Source organism: Schistocerca americana, chromosome 1 (genome assembly GCF_021461395.2).
Source record: "Schistocerca americana isolate TAMUIC-IGC-003095 chromosome 1, iqSchAmer2.1, whole genome shotgun sequence".
Taxonomy (NCBI): domain Eukaryota; kingdom Metazoa; phylum Arthropoda; class Insecta; order Orthoptera; family Acrididae; genus Schistocerca; species Schistocerca americana.
In genome coordinates, this window is record NC_060119.1 from 1,105,128,423 (window position 1) to 1,105,151,701 (window position 23,279).

At 37.1% G+C, this 23,279-nt stretch overlaps 1 protein-coding gene across 1 annotated transcript in view; it reads right to left on the reverse strand.

Annotated features, from left to right (window-relative positions):
* Nucleotides 1–263: 263 nt before the first annotated feature.
* LOC124550686 (UPF0389 protein CG9231) overlaps nucleotides 264–23,279 on the reverse strand; it is a 28,024-nt gene continuing 5,008 nt past the window's right edge. Inside the window, exons 3-4 of the mRNA XM_047125414.1 lie at nucleotides 9,889–9,982; nucleotides 264–1,373 (exon numbers count right to left, since the gene is read on the reverse strand). Coding sequence (XP_046981370.1) covers nucleotides 1,181–1,373; nucleotides 9,889–9,982 — 287 coding nt within the window. The 3' untranslated portion in view covers nucleotides 264–1,180. The remainder of the gene's footprint in view (nucleotides 1,374–9,888; nucleotides 9,983–23,279) is intronic.

A 23,279-nucleotide genomic window follows, 5' to 3' on the forward strand; every position in this document is an offset into this window, starting at 1 on the left:
CTAAAGCAACTCAAATACTTAAATGTATGCAGTTTAAAATATTCATCTCCTTGCACTTTATTGTGCCAAATAAAGTATTGTTTTCTGTGATGATTAAAAAAAAAGAGGTAGGGGGGAGAGGGGGGGGGGGGGGGGGGGGAGAAGAGAGAGAGAGAGAGAGAGAGAGAGAGAGAGGAGAGAGAGAGAGAGAGAGAGAGGCAACAATATTTTCTGCATTAATATGGAATACAAAAGGTGATTAACAGAAACACAGATAAAATAACTCAACTTTTTTATGAAAATCACACACTTTATTTCAAACAACAGTTCATAAATGAGGACCAACTTTGTTCATATAATCAAGTGATCGAAAATAATATTACCATTAAATTAACACGCCAGAAATTGTCCACCACTGAATTCCGTGCCAGCACACATCCATATCAAACACTTAAAACATTCCATATCAATCATACCATTTCCACAGATTCATGTTGCCTCAATCATTTAACCTGAATTTTTTTTCAGAGAACGAGACTCAGACACTGGTTTGTTAAACGTCTACACACAATACTGGTATCAGTACATGCAATGTTTCTGCATGAAGACCATACTTTTAACATAGAGAAGTTTATGCTGTTTGAGTATTCGGCTGAAAGTATATATCTGCAAAAAAATTATTAAAAAGAAAAGGAGAGGGAATATTTTTCAGAACTTTCACATTAAATAAGTAGCTAGTTATATTTTTAAAAAAGCGAGGTATCCCCTTTTCTTATTTAAAATGTTTTCTCGTACACTGACAGTTCTTGTAGTGCTGTACAATTTTTAAAGAAGTTCAGTATGGCATTACACACATTGCAATCTCAGTTTTATGTAGAAGCTTTGCTAGTGGTTGTATAAACTCTTGTTTTACCTGTGGCATGCTTCTACAGGCACATCTATGAGGCAATGACATCATGCTACCTGTATCAGAGTAGACTCTGCTACAAATTTATACTAAAGAGTAGCATGCAAAACACACAGCTAATAACATTAATACAATTTTTAAGCAGATCACAGTTTCCAAACAATTCTAATAGATACAAATTAAAAAAAAAATATCTTTATGACTACTGCTCACAGCAACGTTCTGCTGAAATTAAAAAACATGATCTCCAATTTGAGACCAAAAACAGATTTATTAGGACTGAGGGGAATAGCCTCACTTAGCAGTCTTCTCTTCTTCGTTTACTTTTTTGTGCCAATCCAAATTCATTTTCTTCACGGATTCACCTCTCTTTGCAGCCTCCTTGCCAGCAAAGGCGAATATCACACAACCAAGAACTGTCAGTCCAATCATGTAATTGGCTGCACGGATGCGAATCCTGTTTCTGGCTCTCTCAATCACATCCATCCTGTAAAAATGTTGCAGAAATCATAAAAATGAATTCTTCTATGAAACATAGATTTTATTTTTATTGTGTCAAGGTTTTAGCCACTTTTCTGCCATATGAAGATATAAAGACCTACGAAAAACAGATAGTCAAGAGTGACCACTGGTTTGTTGCTTACACAATAATAACCAATGAATAAGGTACTTAAAAATACAAGTTTCACATGTGTTGTTTGAACAATAGCAATCTAACCAATATTGACACATTGTAACAGCAGTCCAAAGGCAAGCTCATCAATGAAGTACAATACTTAGCATTGAAAACATGTTTATTATGAATGTCAACATAAAGTTAGAAGAAAACTCCTAGATGGAGAGTGCTGCTATTTATACAGGCATATTCCATAATATACATACAAACAAAAGAAATAGTGAGAATCTTCCAGAAATGAAATATTAAATATCAAACAACTGCTGGCAGTTGGATTTGTACCGCTGACCCGCAGTATGTCAGTCAGCGACACTAACCCCTATGCCACACAGCTTGAAGCAATATAAAACGCTGTTTGTCGTAGAGATAAGAAGAAGAAGAAGAAGAAGAAGAAGAAGAAGAAGAAGAAGAAGGTGTTTCACAAGAAACAGTATGAGAGTAATAAGGGCAAAAGAAGAACTTGTTGATACGCTACAAAAGAAAGTAAATGGCTGGAGAAACAAAGGTAATTCATGATGGATAATTCAAGATGAAAGTTTTACTTAACATACACTGCTTCAGTTTTCACAATACAATAGAAGTTGTGAAGAAATTTACATTATTAATAATAAATTCATGGCTGTAATTTTCAGCAACTGTAGTATTATTTTTTCCGAATAATTTCAGTCATCAGTTGCAAGTAAATTTTCATTATCTTTACCAGCTTAGACGAATTAGTCATATTCAGAAGCTTATTTAGCAAACAGTCAATATGTTTTTCACAGAAGGATGATGCCATGGTATGTTCAGAAATTTACATATTATATGTGATTATTTTAAATACTGCTTCAGTTATGGTAAATTGTCAAACTGCTCAAAACAATCACATACAATATGTAAATCTTTGAACATACTATGGCATTATCCTCCTGTGAATAAGATATTGACTGTCTGCTAAACTAAGCTTATGAATATGACAAGTTAATTTGTCGAAATCAGTAAAGATAATAAAAATTCATTTGCAGCTGATGACTGAAGTTTATTCTCAAAAGGATCCTCGGGCAGGGACTACTCAAGAGGACGTCGTTATCAGGAGAAAGAAAACTGGCGTTCTACGGATCGGAGCGTGGAATGTCAGATCCCTTAATCGGGCAGGTAGGTTAGAAAATTTAAAAAGGGAAATGGATAGGTTGAAGTTAGATATAGTGGGAATTAGTGAAGTTCGGTGGCAGGAGGAACAAGACTTTTGGTCAGGTGAATACAGGGTTATAAATACAAAATCAAGTAGGGGTAATGGAGGAGTAGGTTTAATAATGAATTAAAAAATAGGAGTGCGGGTAAGTTACTACAAACAGCATAGTGAACGCACTATTGTGGCCAAGGTAGACACGAAGCCCATGCCTACTACAGTAGTACAAGTTTATATGTCAACTACCGTATTTACTCGAATCTAAGCTGCACTCGAATCTAAGCCGCACCTTAAAAATGAGACTCGAAATAAAGGAAAAAAAAAAAAAAAAAAAAAAAAAAAATTCCCGAATCCAAGCTGCACCTGAAATTTGAGACTCGAAATTCAAGAGGAGAGAAAAGTTTTAGGCCGCACCTCCAAATCGAAACAAAGTTGGTCCATTGTAATATGAGACACAACTTAGGTGGAATGAATGACGATACAGCTACAGTACTTTGGTTCGAGTCGTAAGCTTAGCAGTTAAGCTTTACCAGGTAGCCACTGCTATGCATCAGGCACTCTGTCCGTATTTATACGGGTAGCCTTCCTTTTTCACGTGCTTCATCTGGTTTGAATCGTTTGCTTATTTTGCTTTGATCTGATAAGTGCCGTTTTCTTTGTTATAGGTGTTTACGTCACTCTAAGCTGAAAATGCATTACTGTACAGTGTCATGCATTGTTTGTCGCATTCTGATAGTGCATGTTTACGGCCTGTCGCCGCTCACGGCATGTCTTGCTTTTGTTCGCAGGTGCAGGCGGTTTTTTGGATTACAAAAACCAGAAAAAAAGTGCGGCTTAGATTCGAGTAAATACGGTAGCTCTGCAGATGATGAAGAAATTGACGAAATGTATGGGGAGATAAAAGAAATTATTCAGATAATGAAGGGGGATGAAAATTTAATAGTCATGGGTGACTGGAATTCGAGTAGGAAACACAGTGGGTGAATATGGATTGGGGGAGAGAAATGAAAGTGGAAGCCGTCTGGTAGAATTTTGCACAGAGCACAACTTAATCATAGCCAACACTTGGTTCAAGAATCATAAAAGAAGGTTGTATACATGGAAGAATCCTGCAGATACTAGAAAGTATCAGATAGATTACGTAATGGTAAGACAGATTTAGGAACCAGGTTTGAATTGTAGGACATTTCCAGGGGCAGATGTGGATTCTGACTACAATCTATTGGTTATGAACTGCAGATTAAAACTGAAGAAACTGCAAAAAGGTGGGAATTTAAGGAGATGGGACCTGGAATTTAAGGAGATGGGACCTGGATAAACTGAAAGAACCAGAGGTTGTACAGAGTTTCAGGGAGAGCATAAGGCAACAACTGACAGAAATGGGGAAAAGAAATACAGTAGAAGAGGAATGGGTAGCTCTGAGGGATGAAGTAATGAAGGCAGCAGAGGATCAAGTAGACAAAAAGACGAGGGCTAGTAGAAATCCTTGGGTAATAGAAGAAATATTGAATTTAATTGATGAAAGGAGAAAATATAAAAACGCAGTAAATGAAGCAGGCAAAAAGGCATACAAATGTTTCAAAAAGGAGATCGACAGAAAGTGCAAAATGGCTAAGCAGGGATGGCTAGAGGACAAATGTAAGGATGTAGAGGCTTATCTCACTAGGGGTAAGATAGATACTGCCTAAAGGAAAATTAAAGAGATCTTTGGAGAAAAGAGAACCACATGTATGAACATCAAGAGCTCAGATGGAAACCCAGTTCTAAGCAAAGAAGGGAAAGCAGAAAGGTGGAAGGAGTATATAGAAGGTTTATACAAGGGCGATGTACTTGAGGAAAATATTATGGAATGGAAGAGGATGTAGATGAAGATGAAATTGGAGATAGGATACTGCGTGAAGAGTTTGACAGAGCACTGAAAGACCTGAGTCGAAGCAAGGCCCCCGGAGTAGACAACATTCCATTAAAACTACTGACAGCCTTGGGAGTGCCAGTCCTGACAAAACTCTACCATCTGGTGAACAAAATGTATGAGACAGGCGAAATACCCTCAGACTTTAAGAAGAATATAATAATTCCAATCCCAAAGAAAGAAGGTGTTGACAGATGTGAAAATTACCGAACTACCAGTTTAATAAGTCACAGCTGCAAAATACTAACGCGAATTCTTTGCAGACGAATGGAAAAACTGGTAGAAGCCAACCTCGGGGAAGATCAGTTTGGATTCTGCAGAAATATTGGAACACGTGAGGCAATACTGACCCTACAACTTATCTTATAAAATAGATTAAGGAAAGGCAAACCTACATTTCTAGCATTTGTAGACTTAGAGAAAGCTTTTGACAATATTGACTGGAATACTCTCTTTCAAATTCTTAAGGTGGCAGGGGTAAAATACAGGGAGCGAAAGGCTATTTACAATTTGTACAGAAACCAGATGGCAGTTATTAGAGTCAAGGGGCATGAAAGGGAAGCAGCAGTTGGGGAGGGAGTGAGACAGGGTTGTAGCCTGTCCCCGATGTTATTCAATCTGTATATTGAGCAAGCAGTAAAGGAAACAAAAGAAAAATTCGGAGAAGGTATTAAAATCCATGGAGAGGAAATAAAAACTTTGAGGTTCACCGATGACATTGTAATTCTATCAGAGACAGCAAAGGACCTGGAAGAGCAGTTGAACGGAATGGACAGTGTCTTGAAAGGAGGATATAAGATGAACATCAACAAAAGCAAAATGAGGATAATGGAATGTAGTCAAATTAAGTCGGGTGATGCTGAGGGAATTCGATTAGGAAATGAGACACTTAAAGTAGTAAAGGAGTTTTGCTATTTGGGGAGCAAAATAACCGATGATGGTCGAAGTAGAGAGGATATAAAATGTAGACTGGCAATGGCAAGGAAAGCGTTTCTGAAGAAGAGAAATTTGTTAACATCGAGTATAGATTTAAGTGTCAGGAAGTCGTTTCTGAAAGTATTTGTATGGAGTGTAGCCATGTATGGAAGTGAAACATGGACGATAAATAGTTCAGACAAGAAGAGAATAGAAGCTTTCGAAATGTGGTGCTACAGAAGAATGCTGAAGATTAGATGGGTAGATCACACAACTAATTAGGAGGTATTGAATAGAATTGGGGAGAGGAGGAGTTTGTGGCATAACTTGACAAGAAGAAGGGACCGGTTGGTAGGACATGTTCTGAGGCATCAAGGAATCACAAATTTAGCATTGAAGGGCAGCGTGGAGGGTAAAAATCATAGAGGGAGACCAAGAGATAATTACACTAAGCAGATTCAGAAGGATGTAGGTTGCAGTAAGTACTGGGAGATGAAGAAGCTTGCAGAGGATAGAGTAGCATGGAGAGCTGCATCAAACCAGTCTCGGGACTGCAGGACTGAACACCACAACAACAACAACAACAACAACAACAACAACATTACAAATGTCTCACAGTTATAGTGTACCACTGTGTATATCTACACTTTTTCACACAATCTGAAGTAAGTAAGTATAGGCAACATAAATTAGCAACATTTTAATATCAGCAATTATGGAGAGGACAGATTGCTACTCACTGTAAAGACGACATGTTGAGTTGCAGACAGACAAAAGACTTATTTCTTCAGAACCCCCCCCCCCCCCCCCCCCCCACACACACACACACAAAAATCACTGTCTCACTGCTCTGGTTGGATTGCAGCTATCACTCTGAACAATGGCTGTTGTTACTTGATTTAAAATATTTCATTTTGTATTCTTAGCTACTGTATGTATTCGGCTATTTACAAGTTTCTTCTACATAAAATTAATTCTATCCACAATGGTTAGACTCCATGATTGTTCTTTCAGTTTAAAGGGTACTGTTTAAGAGATCAGCTACCGGTCACTTATGAAGGTGATTTATTTAAAATACAGTTTCAAGCTTATGCCCATCTTCAAGCAATTGCATTCAGTTTTATCTTTTCACAATCACTATTAAATATAGATAGTGTATCCAAGTGGTAGTAATCAACCCCTAAGCAGTCATTTGACACACCATATTCCTATATTCACACACTAATTCCACCGAAAATGTTATAAACAGTGGATGAAATACTCACAGCATCCAATATGTTAGCGTTCAAATGTATATACAATGGGTGTTAACAGTTCCTTTTTTGTTTTGTCCACAGTTATAACATTTTAAGTGGAACTGGTGTGTGAATATAGAAATATGGTGTGTCAAATGACTACTTTGGAGACAAATATGCTAAATGTGTCAAGATGAAAAGTAATGTAATCGCCTGAAGATGGACATAAGCCTAAAACTACTCATGTTGTCAATAAACCACCTTCCAAAGTGACAGGCAATGGATTCTTTTCAACATAATCATCTGTAATAGATAGTGAAACTTCGAAGCATTAACCCACACCTTTTCTCCAGCCATTCACTAACGCATTTACTCAAATCTAAGCCGCACTTTTTTTCCGTTTTTTTTAATCCAAAATAACCACCTGTGGCTTAGAATTGAATGCAAAGTAAGCGGAAGTTCTGAAAAATGTTGGTAGGTGCCGCCACAACTAACTTCTGCCATCGAATACATGTAGCGCTACACAGGCATGCTTTGCAGGCACAAAGATAAATACTGGTGCCAAAACCTCTGAGTAGGCAAAAAAAAAAAAAAAAAAATTTAAAAAAAGGTGGAAGACTAACTATTTTCTCCGCCCCGAGTTTCAACCACCGAATTTTCATACCTCCATAAGGATGGAGTGCCTGACGCATAGCAGTGGCTACCTGGTAAAGCTAACAGCTAAACTTACAACTCGAACCAAACTACTGTAATTGTATCGTCATTCATTCGACCTAAATTGTGTCTCATATTACAATGGGCCAACTTTGTTTCGATTTGGAGGAGCGGCCTAAAACTTTTCTCTCCCCTTGAATTTCAAGTCTCAAATTTCAGGTGCGGCTTAGATACGGGAAAGATTTTTTTTCCTTGATTTCGAGTCTTATTTTTCAGGTGCGGCTTAGATTCGAGTAAATACGGTATGTATGTAAGTTGCTCCGAAGTGATAACCTCAAACAGCCATCAGGTTCTACTGCCAGAAATTCAGCTGATGCTTGTTTAAAGTTATCCCCTCACAGTTACGTACAAATGTGATGAACACCTGTAGAAACAGTGTAGGTTAACGCTTCCATTATTTATTATGTATCAAATGCCTGAAAACGGCCACACAGCTGAATTCATACAATACTGTAAACTACAAAGAAAAAAGGATATTTCATTGAAGTAATGACAGCTAGTGTGGCACACTATTCGAGTCAGAAATTTTTTTTTTTTTTTTTTTTTTTTTTTTTTTTTTTTTTTTTTTTTTTTTTTTAGATACTGATGCAACTAAAATCTAAATATCTGTGTTTTATAATCTGACTTTATAGTACAAACATTCAAAGACTATCTGGCAGTTTATACATATGAACGAAAAACAACTGAAGCCAACTTCCCCATACTATCACTTTAGGGGAATTGAGAAGGACTGTGGAGAAGATGGCCCTCATTTCTGGGTCAATCATAAGTAGTCTAAACACTAGCATAGGGTATGGTTAACTTGTTCCAGTCCAGAATATTATTTGTTAATCCATTGCCCACCCGATCTACAGTATATCCTGGTTCAATCTTATGCTACACTATTCCCATGGGCCATACTGTGTGGAAGACAAGTGCAAGATCCCTCCTATGCACCACATCCAGCACATCCTATTCCAGCCGTCACAGGCGTATCCTACCCTACCCTATCCTATCCTCCAAGAGGCAGGGTCACCTGCGAAGGCAGATTTATCATGCACCAGCTCTGCTGTAAATTCTGTACAGCATTTTATGCGAGTATGACCACCAATCAGCCATTCACCTACGTAACTGGGTCTAGGAACACTAACAAAATTGGATATTAACAACACAATCATGAATAATACACTACAAAATAGACAAGAAAGCAGAAACAATAAGGAAAAGTAGACTGCCATATTTTGCGCATTTGGAAAGAATGAAAGACATGAGGCAAAAAAAAAAAATTTTTTTTTTTTAACCTTTGGGAAAGCATATAAACAAAAAGCACCTTCATAGGAGTTAAAAAATATCTAAAAATATACAAAACAGAAGAGAAAGTAGCACAAGAAAATATTCCATAAAGTGGTAAAAATAGATGTATTCTAAGGTGAAAATAAGAAAGCGAGAATTAAGTGTTCTAAAGAAAGAAAAAATGAGACAATATAACAATGAAAGAGTATTGGAGGACAAGAAAACAATAAATGAAAGTGATTTCATATTAGCACATTATGTTTACATGGGTGTTATGAGGTGAATGAAACAGTGCTGATTCAAGACATGGGTAATATGTATAACAATCCATGAAATTCAAGGACTAACACACTACAAATTTTTACTACATACATCATGGAAATCACTTAAGAATCCAAACATAATGGCATTTGAAAAAGCTAATGCCTCCACATCACCACAGGGAATGCTCCACAAGTTGCTGTCAATAATCTGGTTACAATTAAAATGTAGAGGTCACTTCCTTTCCTTTTTAATCACAGCCAACAGAAACCTTAGGTTTGACAATGTGATCTATGTGCAAAGTGAACTCTCTACTTAGTATTACTAAAACACACAAAAATTGGTAACTGATGCATTGCACCACTTCCCATGATGGATTCATAGTAATTTTTTAGTGTTTTATTACCTTCACATTTTTAACTGGACAAAACAGCAACCTAAGTTGTCTATGTTATTAAAATTTCAATAACTCAGTTAAAATCAGGTCTTTTGCTGTTTTACTCCTTGCATGGTATTTCTGCAACTAATTTTATGAAAATCAGTATTTAGTGATTGGTTGTTATCTTGTTTATATTAATTATGTCAATAGTGGAAACTAAAAATCCGCACATTCATTAAATGCTGAATGAGAGTGGTTGTTCTGAAATTCTTTAAAATTCATTTTCTGTCACATGGAATAATGTTTTCATTTAATATAAGACCTATCCTGAAGTTGAAACTGTATTTTATGCGGAACATAAACAGTTATTTTTAAAACTGAATTGTTACCAGTACAAAGGTGAGCATTCTATCAATCAATGTAAATTGTCAATAGTTCTTTTTTTACTACAGTACTTTACTGATACTTACGATACGCTATCAGGAACATCTGCTATTGATTTGTATTTTCCTGTCCAGACTAGAAACCTTTTCTCCAAGTTGTCCAATTTACGGTAATTACCCACTGAAAAAGCAACAGATCATTTAATTGGCATTTAAGCTGGAAAAAAAAACAGAGGTCAGCATGATAAAGTGAAAGGATAAATCTCATCACTCCAGGTGAAGCTACCATTCGGCTATTTTCTTAAAAAAAAATCTTCTGTCTACCATACATTTATTACATAAATGAGCAAATTTTAATGAAATGATTAAGAAATTTAGTTTTGTCTCATCAATGACAACACTAATTCTTAGTGGCTTTTCAAACAACTTTCATTACAGCACCGTCTTTGTGCATAAACTTCTCAGTGTGTTTTGTCTTAAATCACCAACTCAATATGACACAAATTGCCAACACCACAACCACAATACTAGAAGGAAAGATTATCTCCACATCGAGCAAAAGCATTTCGCTCTTGTATGAAAGAGGGAAAATTCAGTGATAAGAAGTATCAAAGACACAAGAAGTAATAAATCTTTGTTTAAATTGACCTGACTGTAGCCAATTTTAGCTAAAATCAAGATCAAGGCCAGCAGCAGTTGTGGTGCTTATCTATTGCTCACAGGTTGCCAACACGTCAGTTTTGTGTTGCCAGTGGGATGATTGTTTGGCATGACCAATGAGAGGTGAGGAGTGAGGCAATGTATTTCTAGCACCAAAATTCAAACCATTTGCCAGTTTTTGGTATATTAGTGAGATTCAACAGAAATATTTTATGACAGTGACACTACAAAGTGGACTAATTTAAGTGATTCAGGTCCGTATGACATTGTCCATTTATGCCTATCTCGTGTATTAATTGCAGAGGCATGAAAACTTGTCAAACATGGTAGTGAAATGGCTACAAAGTTAATCTGTGAGAGCACACTGAGTAATTGGATCAATGTTTTTTTAACACTGGGAGAAGGAAGGTAGATCAATGTTTATTCACAATGAAGTTTCACATCTGATATATTTACAAACATTGATCCACATCCCTTCTCCCATGATTTTATTGAAAAAACATTGGTCCACTTACTCAGCGTGCTCGCACAGATCGATTGCATAGAAACACAGAGCAGGGAAATATTTCACAGCTTTTTCGAATATATCATGAGTTGTGACACTGTCCTTGGTTTGCAGATACTAGTACAGTTTAAATAGATGTGACTCGAACAAGGAGCACTTAAATTTATAATCCTCATTAACAGCAAAATTTCACACTTTGGAACACATCATCCATCTGCTGCTCTCCCATTGGCTGTATAACACAAACAGCTGACATGCCATCTTTTGGACCCGCCATACCTCACGGCAAGGACCGAAAACATTCCTGCACGAAACATGTAAGTATGCCTCTGGCCCTATTCTAGACTTTTACCACCCATTTTACTTTTTGGAAAACCTTCAAACTAATGTTCTTCAAAGAAGTGGAAATTCCTGTTAACTATCTGTGACAATACATAGACATAGATGATAAACCTAAAGATTGTGTAATAAGCACAATGTTTTTAGGGATGAATACTGATTATCAGTTAATGTGGACTGAGCACTCAAGGATACTGGGATAAAGAATGTTAACAACATGTTATGCTCTCTGGGTTTCCATCACAGTATGTAACAGCCAATGTCTTGTGGTGACATACTATTCCTACGTACACTATTCTTAGCTGTGGGATTCTATTCTGGGAACTGAAGGCCGGAAAAATAGACACAATTTTTAAATTTCAGAAGAGGGCCATAAGAATATTATCTAGAAGTAGTAGGCATACTCACTATAAAGAGCTATTTAGAAAACTGGACATGCTTACTGTACCAAGTGACTACATCTCTCAATCTGCGGTGCACAACAGGGATAACATTGCTAAGTATTCTACTAATAGTTCTACGCCTAACCATGGAACAAGAGCCAGTATGGACTTACTTTTACCAAGGAAACACAAACAAAAAGCTCAAAGCAGTATTTTATATCAGGAAATAAAATTATATAATAAACGGTCCAAGGAAATGAAAGATGTTACTAGTACACTGCTGTTCAAAGAGGCAGCTGAAACATTTTTCACAATTAATGCACGATACATAATTAAAGGTTACCTGGAGGACACAGAGTAGCGAGTAATAATGAAATGAGTTACTATGAGGGTGAGTAAAATGAAAACCTTAAATTTGTAATAACAAATCGAAATTTCACGGCGTTCTTCTGTAAGTTGGTAAGCATGCTACAAACAGTGTGCAGAATGGCCTGTAGGTGGCAGCATAGTGCAGATGCACACATACCGTTGCAGTATCAGTATAAAGATGGCCACCCCACTTGCGACTTGCACCAGGGAAGAACAGCGTTCTGTTATTCGGTTTTTGCGTAGAGAAGGTGTGAAACCTATTTAAATTCATTGACGAATGAAGGTTCAGTACGGTGACGCATGTTCGTCAGAGCAGCAAGTCTATAAATGGCGTAGGAAGTTCGTAAATGGTGTGACTTCAGTGGAAGATGCTCCTTGTCCAGGTCAGGCACAATGAGTTGTGACTTCACAGAACACTGCAGCAGTTAAAGCCATAGTGAAGGAAAACCACCGAGTGACACTGAATGACATTGCAGCTTGTTTACAGATTAGTGATGGGTCAGCACACCACATTGTGCATGATGTGCTCCAGTTTCGCAAAGTGTCTGCAAGACGGGTGCCGCAGGAGCTGCCTCCAGAAATGCGAGAACGACGCGTTGATGCTTGTGAAGAACTTCTTCGGCACTTTGAACGAGAAGGTGATGGCTTCCTTGCAAGAATCGTTACTGGGGACAAAACCTGGGTTCACTTCCACCAATCAGAAACAAATACGGCGAGCAAGGAATGGCGCCATTCCTCATCACCAAAACCAAAGAAGTTTCGAACAGAGCCATTGGTAGGGGAGGTTATGCTGACTCTTTTGGGATGAAAAAGGTGTCATTTTGGAGCATTACATGCCTAGAGGGACCACTGTCGCCAGTGCATTATCACAGATCTCCTAAAAAAATCATCTGCGGCCTGCAATCAAATCAAAGTGACGTGGATTGCTGTCAGCATGTGTCCTCTTGCAACATGACAATGCAAGGCCCCACACTGCCCGTACAACAGTTGTAAAAATCATAGACCTGCATTTTGAGTGTCTTCCTCATCCATCATACTCACCAGACCTTGCCCCAAGTGATTTCCATATGCTTGGACCACTCAAAGATGCAATAGGAGGAGGAAGTTCCGTTCTGATAAAGAGGTACACCACGCGCCGAATGAGTGGTTGCGCCGACTACCAAAATAATTTTTTTCTAAAGGAATTTATGCACTTTGTAAGCGCTGGAGGACTTGCATTGAGCTGGGGGAGATTATGTTGAAAAGTGATACAGCTTTGTAGCACTTCTGCACTATAAATAATATTTTTAAAAAATATTGAAGGTTTTCATTTGACTCACCCTCATACAATAAATGATCACTCTTCACTTAAAACTTCCAGGCTGATAGGCCGTGGTCGAAGTATAAAAGTCTCCCCTGACGTTTCGTCTCCGACTGCGGAAGACATCCTCGGAGGTACAGCGGCAAACTGCTAAGAGAACTCGAGGAAGCACTGATTATATAGGCAGTACAGAGGGTGCCACTGTTGATCATGTGGCGTCAGCTATGAGATTGTCTCTGGTAATGCCAACATTACCGATTGGAAGTAATCGATCATCATGCTTGCAGTGCAATGCTCACATCCAAATTTTATCCAGTTTAACACCTTCGTCTTTCCTGTTAAAAATTATTACGGTGTTTATCAATCTCGATAGCCTCTCTATACATGCGTGCATAATAATGCGAGGTTTTCGATATGACGCTTGTCTCGCTGAATTTTATTTCATGATCACCTTCCTGGTAAACATGTTCCGCTATGGCCGATTTATCCGTGTGCCCCAGACGACAATTCCTCTTATGTTCAACAAGATGGTTGTTCACACTTTTCTTTGTGGTACCAATATAAACCTGTCCACAACTACAAGGAATTTTAAATACTCCCAGTGTAGCCAAAGGGTGTCGTGCATCTTTTGCCGATCTTAAATATTCTTTTATTTTCCTGGTGGGTCTGAAAATAGTTTCCACCCCATACTTGTTTAAAACTTTCCCAATGCGATCTGTGACCTTACTAATGAACGGAAGAAAAACTTCGCCCATTGGGCGACTGTTGTTTGTCGTTGCACCTGATTCTCTGCCTACAGCAAAGTGCTCAATCTACATCCTTGCTAGAATAGCCATTCTTCACTAAAGTTGACCGTAGATGTTCAATCTCATCTTTTAAATAAACAGGTTCACAAATTTTGTATGCCCTGTCTACCAAAGTTTTCATTACACCTCTTTTTTGTCTAGGGTGGTGGTTTGAATCTTTTTGCAGGTAACGATCAGTATGTGTGGCCTTTCTATACCTTATGGCCCAACGTTCCGTCCCGTCATTTAATCACAGACACATCCAGGAAATTCAATTGCCCATTCCTTTCATTCTCCATAGTAAATTGGATTTTCGGATTAAAAATTCCTTGTAGTTGTGGACAGGTTTATATCAGTACCACAAAGAAAAGTGTGAACACCCGTCTTGTTGAACATAAGATGAATTGCCGCCTGGGTCACACGGATAAATCAGCCGTAGCGGAACATGTTTACCAGGAAGGTGATCATGAAATAAAATTCAGCGAGACAAGTGTCACATCAAAAACCTCGCATTATTATGCACGCATGTATAGAGAGGCTATCGAGATTGATAAACACCGTAATAGTTTTAACAGGAAAGACAAAGGTGTTAAACTGAATAAAATTTGGATGTCAGCATTGCACCGCAAGTGTGACGATCGATTACTTTCAATCAAGAATGTTGGCATTACCAGAGACAATCTCTTAGCCAATGCCACGCGATCACAGTGGCGCCCCCTGTACTGCCTATATAATTAGCACTTCCTCGAGTTCTCTTCGCAGTTTGCCACTGTACCTCCGAGGAATTCTCCCGCAGTCGGAGACAAAACGTCAGGGGAGAGTTTTATACTTCGACCACGGCCTATCAGCCCAGAAGTTTTAAGTGAAGACAATACCAGCCGTGAAAGCCTACATTGTATGATCAAATGATCACTGTTTCCTACTCCGGCAAGAAAGTCAAGTGTCAGGATCTGAACTGCATGGCAGTAATGCCTTGTTGACGCAGTCTTTGCAGTTGGACAGATGAGAGGAGAGTATGCCCCATGGGCATACTCTAATGTTGGTGGCCCAGGAACTGGTTGTCTAAAAAGGCTGGAGTTATCGCAAGGGGCATAGCAGCATCTTCATGGCCCAGAAGTCATCAGCAGATGTCATTACTGTGTGTGGCAATGGAAATCAAAATTATGTTTTCATTTTATTAGTTATCATAAGATTTGTTTGTGTAAATCAAACAACATTGCATAACAGGCATCAACTGAATGAGGCAATGCATCTTTTAAGACAGTGACTTCACACTCAGGAGGGTGGGATTCATTCTGTCTGGCCATCCTGATTTGGGTTTTCCTACACCACTTCAGGCAAAAGCCATGATGGTTCCTTCATTAAGGCCACGCCTGACCACTTGTCCTAGCCTTAAAGCATACTTTAGTATTTTGTATAATCTACATTTTGAGATATTCATTTTTATTATAATATTACCACGACAACTTCTATATTACTTGCATGAAATAAATAAATCAATAAACAACAACAACATTATTTTAATCCAACGAAAAATACTACAAACACAACACTGTAAACTTAATTATCATTTCTGCAGCATTATTCTTATTATTATTCTTATTATTATTTCTCTTTCCTGTCACAGACTTTATGTCTGGTTAAAAATGGAAAGCGGTATATGTTACATTGCATTTAGGAACTTTCAGGCAATTGAACATGTATCAATAATTACAGATTCCTGTAGTTGCATGTATACGTTTGGATGTAGCTGTATTGCGTTGATGTACTGGTGGATATTGTGTGGTATGACTCCAGTTGTTGATAGTATAATTGGTATAATGTCAACTTTATCCTGATGCCACATGTCCTTGACTTCCTCAGCCAGTTGGATGTATTTTTCAATTTTTTCTTCCTGTTTTCTTCTGTATATTTGTTGTATTGGGTATGGATATTTCGATTAGTTGCATTAATTTCTTCTTTTTATTGATGAGTATGATGTCAGGTTTGTTATGTGGTGTTGTTTTATCTGTTATAATGGTTCTGTTCCAGTATAATTTGTATTCATCATTCTCCTGTACATTTTGTGGTGCATACTTGTATGTGGGAACGTGTTGTTTTATTAGTTTATGTAGTATGGCAAGTTGTTGATGTATTATTTTTCCTACATTGTCATGTCTTCTGGGGTATTCTGTATTTGCTAGTATTGTACATCCGCTTGTGATGTGATCTACTGTTTCTATTTGTTGTTTGCAAAGTCTGCATTTATCTGTTGTGGTATTGGGATCTTTAATAATATGCTTGCTGTAATATCTGGTGTTTAATGTTTGATCCTGTATTGCAATCATGAATCCTTCCGTCTCACTGTAAATATTGCCTTTTCTTAGCCATGTGTTGGATGCGTCTTGATCGATGTGTGGCTGTGTTAGATGATACAGGTGCTTGCCATATAGTGTTTTCTTTTTCCAATTAACTTTCTTTGTACCTATTGATGTTATGTGAACTAAAGGGTTGTAGAAGTGGTTATGAAATTGCAATGATGTAGACAATGTATTTATATGAGTGATTGCTTTGTGTATTTTGCTAGTTTCTGCTCGTTCTATAAAGAATTTTCTTAAATTGTCTACCTGTCCATAATGTAGGTTTTTCCATGTCAATAAATCCCCTTCCTTTCTGCTTAATGTGAATCTTTCTGTTGCTGAATGTATGTGATCTATTCTATATTTGTGGCATTGTGATCGTGTAAGTGTATTCAGTGCTTCTAGTTCTGTGTTACTCCATTTCACTACTCCAAATGAGTAGGTCAATATAGGTATAGCATAAGTATTTATAGCTTTTGTCTTGTTTCTTGCTGTCAATTCCGTTTTCAGTATTTTTGTTAGTCTTTGTCTATATTTTTCTTTTAGTTCTTCTTTAATATTTGTATTATCTATTCCTATTGTTTGTCTGTATCCTAGATATTTATAGGCATCTGTTTTTTCCATTGCTTCTATGCAGTCGCTGTGGTTATCCAATAAGTAATCTTCTTGTTTAGAGTGTTTTCCCTTGACTATGCTATTTTTCTTACATTTGTCTGTTCCAAAAGCCATATTTATATCATTGCTGAATAATTCTGTTATCTTTAGTAATTGGTTGAGTTGCTGATTTGTTGCTGCCAGTAGTTTTAGATCATCCATGTATAGCAAATGTGTGATTTAGTGTTGGTATGTTCCAGTAATATTATATCCACAATTTGTATTATTTAGCATGTTGGATAGTGGGTTCAGAGCAAGGCAGAACCAGAAAGGACTTAATGAGTCTCCTTGGCATATTTCATGCTTAATCTGTATTGGCTGTGATGTGATATTATTTATTGAGGAAACAATAAAAAAACACACAAAAACACACACAAATTTCAAGCTTTCACAACCCAAGGTTGCTTCATCAGAAAAGAGGGAAGGAGAGGAAAAGACAAAAGGATGTGGGCTCCCAACACAGTATATGCAGTGTTGTCTGAAAGCTGACGCAGTCCCTCAGCCACATACTCCCGACGATGAAGTACCACGGTCGTGGAACCCTTGTCAACCGGAAGAATGAAGATGGATTGGTCAGCCTTCAGATCACGGATAGCCTGGGCTTCAGCTGTGGTGATGTTGGGAATAGGATTAAGGTTTTTTAAGAAGGATTGAGAGGCAAGGCTGGAAGTCAGAAATTCCTGGAAGGTTTGGAGAGGGTGATTTTGAGGAAGAGGAGGTGGGTCCCACTGTGACGGAGGACGGAACTGTTCCGGCAGGGTTCAGTTTGGATAGTGTCTTGGGGAGTTGGATCATTAGGAGTAGGATTGAGATTATTTTTCTTCGTGGCAAAGTGATATTTCCAGCAGAGACTACAAGTGTAGGACAGCAAATCTTTGACAAGGGCTGTTTGGTTGAATCTGGGAGTAGGGCTGAAGGTGAGGCCTTTGGATAGGATAGAGGTTTCAGATTGGGAGAGAGGTTTGGAGGCAAGGCGCACGGCCAGCACATCTTGGCACAGTGTTACACCATCCAGGTTATCTGGATACTTCCCACTGACACCAACTTATCAGAAATTCGGAGATGGGAACTTGCCCTTCAATATATTCTCTCCTTCCGTTACCCACCAGGCCTCAACCTCCACTAATTTCAAGTTGCCGCCCCTCGTAACTCACCTGTCATTCAACAACATCTTTGCCTCTGTACATCTGCCTCGACTGACATCTCTGCCCAACCTCTTTGCATTTACATATGGCTGCCTGTGTCTGTATACGTGCAGATGTGTGTGTGTGTGTGTGTGTGTGTGTGTGTGTGTGTGTGTGTGTGTGTGTGTGTGTGTGTGTCCTTTTTTCCCCCTAAAGTAAGTCTTTCCACTCCCGGGACTGGAATGACTCCTGGGCCATGTCAAGTCACCCAGGCCTTGACACCAACCATGTCAGATTTTGATGACACTTGGTACAATTACTTCTTTTATCATCCTGAAAGCACTTGTAAAATTTTTTTACTCTATCTCTTATAGTTTTTTTTAATAAATTTTTAAAGTTTTTAGATTTGGCGTTGTTTCAGCAGTCGTAAATCGTAACTTAAACGTGTACTCACAACTAAAAAAATTTGTATATTAAAGAATACTCAAGATATCAGTATGAAATTTTGGAATAAGTTTTTAAGCTAACGGATGTTTAGTTTTACAAAAACTGCAATATCTAGAGTCTCAGGCCTGATAGAAAGCTCAAATTTGTTTTAAAATACTCTTAATTGTATAGGCTATTAGATAAAAGAAAAATTATGTTGGCTTTTTAACCTGTTTAATAGTTATCTAATTTTTAAAATAATATTAATTATATTTTAAAAATAAAAAGTACCAAGTGACTTAGACACCGAAAATAAGTTTTTGTCTTCTTGGAGTAACAATGTACGCTTGGATTTTGTTCTGTTACTCCTGTGTTTTGAAGCAAAAAATTCAGTGTTAAATAGTGCTTGGCTAGTATTTTATTAAGTTTATTCGAACTTTCAGTAAGCAGTGTTACTTAGTTTACAGAGATTCTTTTCCAATATCCTATAAAAGTAACCAGAACAGTAATCAGACCAAAAGTGAAATCAGTATGTCAGATATTCAAACCTGTAGTGTAAGATTATTTAAAAAATCTGACTGTTTCCAAACAACGTACACACCTTCAAAAAAGTTACAACCAATATCTGAATTGAGTGAGGAAGAAAAAGGTTTGATCCACTTACGATCTCTAATTAATCTGTGTGAATTTAAGAATATATGTTCACACCACAGCTACTACTTTTTAAATGTTTTTGAAAAGTATCAAACAACATGTGTAGACCCACTAAAAAAAAAAAAAAAAAGCCCATCAAAAAATTGTTGAGAAGTGTAGGCTTGGATCTTTCTAAACAATTACTGACAAAAAATATTAGCATAAAACCTGGACAAAAGCTTTGCTCAACATGCCGTAACTTTTGTGAGGAAAAATTAAGAGTTGAAGTCAATGAAAGTGAAACAGATGATGAAGTCACGGTTGAATTAGAATCATTGGAATCCAGAAATGAATCCCTCGTACAAACAAACGTTGCTCTTGATAATTTAGATTTAACACCGATAAAGCTTCATGGCTTGTCAGAACAAAGTAAAGGGTCTTATTTTAAAAGGAAGGTTAGCAGTATTGAAATGACTGCAAAAAAGGCGGTTTCAAAAGCATTAAAATATTATGCACCAAGTTCTGATGACGAAGAAGATACAAGTGTGGTTGAGAAAGCAAAGGATTGTGATGTAATGATTTCTCTTATGAAAGAGAAGATTTCATCTGTTGGGAGGTCTAGAAAAATCCAGATTCTGACCTTGGCTCCAGATTCAGTCGAAATAAAGTGATGAAAGAATTTAATGTAAGTGAGTACATGGTGCGACAAGCTAGAAAGCTAAAATCTGTAAAGGGTATTTTGGAAACTTCTGGTCCAAAAAAAGGTAAAACTCTTTCTGGAAATAAAGTAAGACTTGTAACAGATTTTTATGAAAAGGATGAAAGTTCCAGAGTGCTGCCTGGAACAAAAGACAAAGTAAGTGTTCAAAAAAATGTGTACATGCAAAAAAAGACTCATTTTGTGTAACTTGAGAGAACTCTATTATTCTTTCAAACGGGAGAATCCTGAGGTAGAAGTAGGATTTTCAAAATTTTGTTTCTTGAGACCTAAATGGTGTATCCTTGCTGGTGCTGCAGGCACACACACTGTATGTGTATGCAGTATCCACCAGAATGTTAAACTAATACTGGATGCTGTGAAAATTGAAGAATCTTATAAAGACCTAATTAATATGCTTGTGTGCAACACGGAAAACCAAAACTGCATGCTACATCATTGCGACAGCTGTCTTGCAAATACTGTACTAACTGAGTACTTAACTGAAAAACTAAGTGGAGATTATGATTTAGAAGAAGAAATTGTAATCAGTCAGTGGGTTAACACAGACAGGGCGGAAATGATCAAACAGTCCGTCAGTGTTTAAGACTACATTTCTTTATTGGTTAGGTCATTGGAAAAGCTCACCCCACACTACTTTATAGCAAAATCCCAATCAGCAGCCTTTAAAAGATTGAAAGAAGACCCACCACCCAAAACAGCAATTATTGTGATTGATTTAAGTGAAAATTATTCCTTTGTTATACAAAATGAGATCCAAAGTACCACTGGAATAGAGGTGGTTGTACTCTACACCCAGTTGGAGTTTTTCTAAGAAATGAGGAAAACAATGTTTTTGTTTCCAACCACTGTTTTATTAGTGATGACCAAGAACATGACACTGGTTTTGTTAACTTTGTACAAAAAGAAATTACAAAGTGGCTGTCATTATATCATACTGACATTGACTCAGTTCACTACTTCACAGATGGCTGTGCTGGGCAGTACAAAAATAGAAACAGTTTTAAAAATTTCACTAAACACTTGAGAGACTTTAATTTGAAGGCCCACCACTCTTTTTTTGCAACAAGTCATGGGAAGTAAATTTGTGATGGCCTAGGAGGAACTATTAAAAGAATTTTAAGGAAAGCCAGTCTACAGCTTTCAGACGAAGAACAAATAATGACAGCAATCTGTGTGTACAAGTTTTGTGAAGAAAAAAAATATTGAAAACCATTCATTTTCACTTTATTGACAAAAAAAGAAGCTGATTTGCTACGGTTAAAACTAGAAAAACTTTTTTCAGCAACCCGAACCATTCTGGAACAAGAAGTTTTCATAACTTCAAACCACTTCCAACAACCTTGAAATTAGAAGGACTACAGATAGTGTAAAACCCTCCTTAGTCTTTTCTTTCCATTCTTCTTCTGATTGGGTTCATGTTGAACCATCCATAAATAGCTATGTGGCTGCAAATTATGATGGTAACTGGTACTTTGGACTGGTAAAAACAATATTCAATGATGAAGAAGATGCAGAAATTCTATTTCTACAGCCTTCAGGACCAGCTGCATCATTTTATTGGCCTGAAAGAGAAGATTCTTGCATAGTGCCTTTGGAGCACATAGTCTGTGTAGTAGACGCACCTCAATCAAGCAGCACTGGAAGAATGTATTACTTCAAAAAAGACTGTATCAAAAGAACTGAAAGCTCTTGGATGAAGTGGAAAAACAGTTTGAATCAGCATTAATGTTTATTAAAAAGACAAAATTACTCAAAAAATTCAATGTTTCAAGCAATCAGTTGGGTTATACATAAGTGTCGTAAGTACACTATCTTTGTACATAATTCTAATAATGTAATCTACTATAATTAATAAACATGTTAAAAAGCCATCATTATTTTTGTTTTATCAAGTAGCCTATATGTTTAAGAGTAAATTAAAACAAATTTGAGCATTCTATCAGGTCTGAGACTCTAGATATTGCAATTCTTATGAAACAAAACATCGGTAATATATATATTTCATAGAAAATATTAATACATTTTAATAGTATCATTTTTATCTTCAGATATGTATAATAAATAAACTTGCTGCAAAAATTCATGATGTTATCTAAAAGAGTTTTTAAGATAAGCAATTTTAAAGTTTTGAATACAAATTAAATTTACCATTTCCGAAGGTTCGGAAAACGCAAAGCATAAAAACTTTAAAAATTTATAAAAAGAAACTATAAGAGATACAGCAAAAAAAAATTTTGCAGGTGTTGTCAGGATGGTATTACAACCATTTGAGCCAAATTTCATGAAAATCTAAGGAGGTGGGTGTAAAATTTATTTTTTATTGGGTGATTTGATATGGAATGACCCTCCTTACCCTCTCCCTTAAAACCGACATCCTTTTGTCTTTCCCTCTCCTTCCCTCTTTCCTGATGAAGCAACCTTGAGTTGCGAAAGCTTGAAATTTGTGTGTGTGTGTGTGTGTGTGTGTGTGTGTGTGTGTGTGTGTGTGTGTTTATTGTCTCCTATCATCATACCAACGCTTTCGTTTGGTAAGTTACAGAGTCTTTGTTTTTAGATATATTTTTCCCACATGGAATGTTTCCCTCTATTATATTCATGTTAAATAATTTAGTTAGATGTGAATGTGTTGAGGTGAACTTCTTTAGCCAGAAATTTGCTATTTTATCTTTTCCAGGGGCTTTCCAATTTTGCATAGAATTAATTGCTGGGGTGACTTCATGTTGAAAAATTATCACTTCAGGCATTTGTGGTATCATCTTGTATGTGTCTGTTTCTGCTTGTATCCACCGTGCATGTCTGTTATGTTTGGTGGATTGTCTATTTTAATGTGTGTGTTATCTATTGTCTGGTAAAATTTCTTTTTGTTTGTGTTTAATGTTTGGTTTTGTTTCCTTCTATTTTCATTTTTTTTTTGTATCTTCTACGTCGTTTGGCCAATGCTTGTAATTTCTGCTTCTTTTCATCTAATTGCTCTATCGCTTCTTGTTGTGAGATTTTACCTAACCTTTTTCGTTTTTTGTCTGACATTTCATTTCTTATAAATTGTGTTAGCCGTCCGATGTCTTCTCAGTTTTTCTATTCTGATCTGCAGCCTGTGTTGCCATGCTGGTTTTGTGGGTTTCTTCCGTGTGTTGGTTGGTTCGTTCTGATCTATGCCTAGTGTGTATATTTAGTGTAGTGAGTGCTCCTGTATAAACCAGTAGTTGTAACTCTTCCATAGTTGTATTTTCATTTATTTTG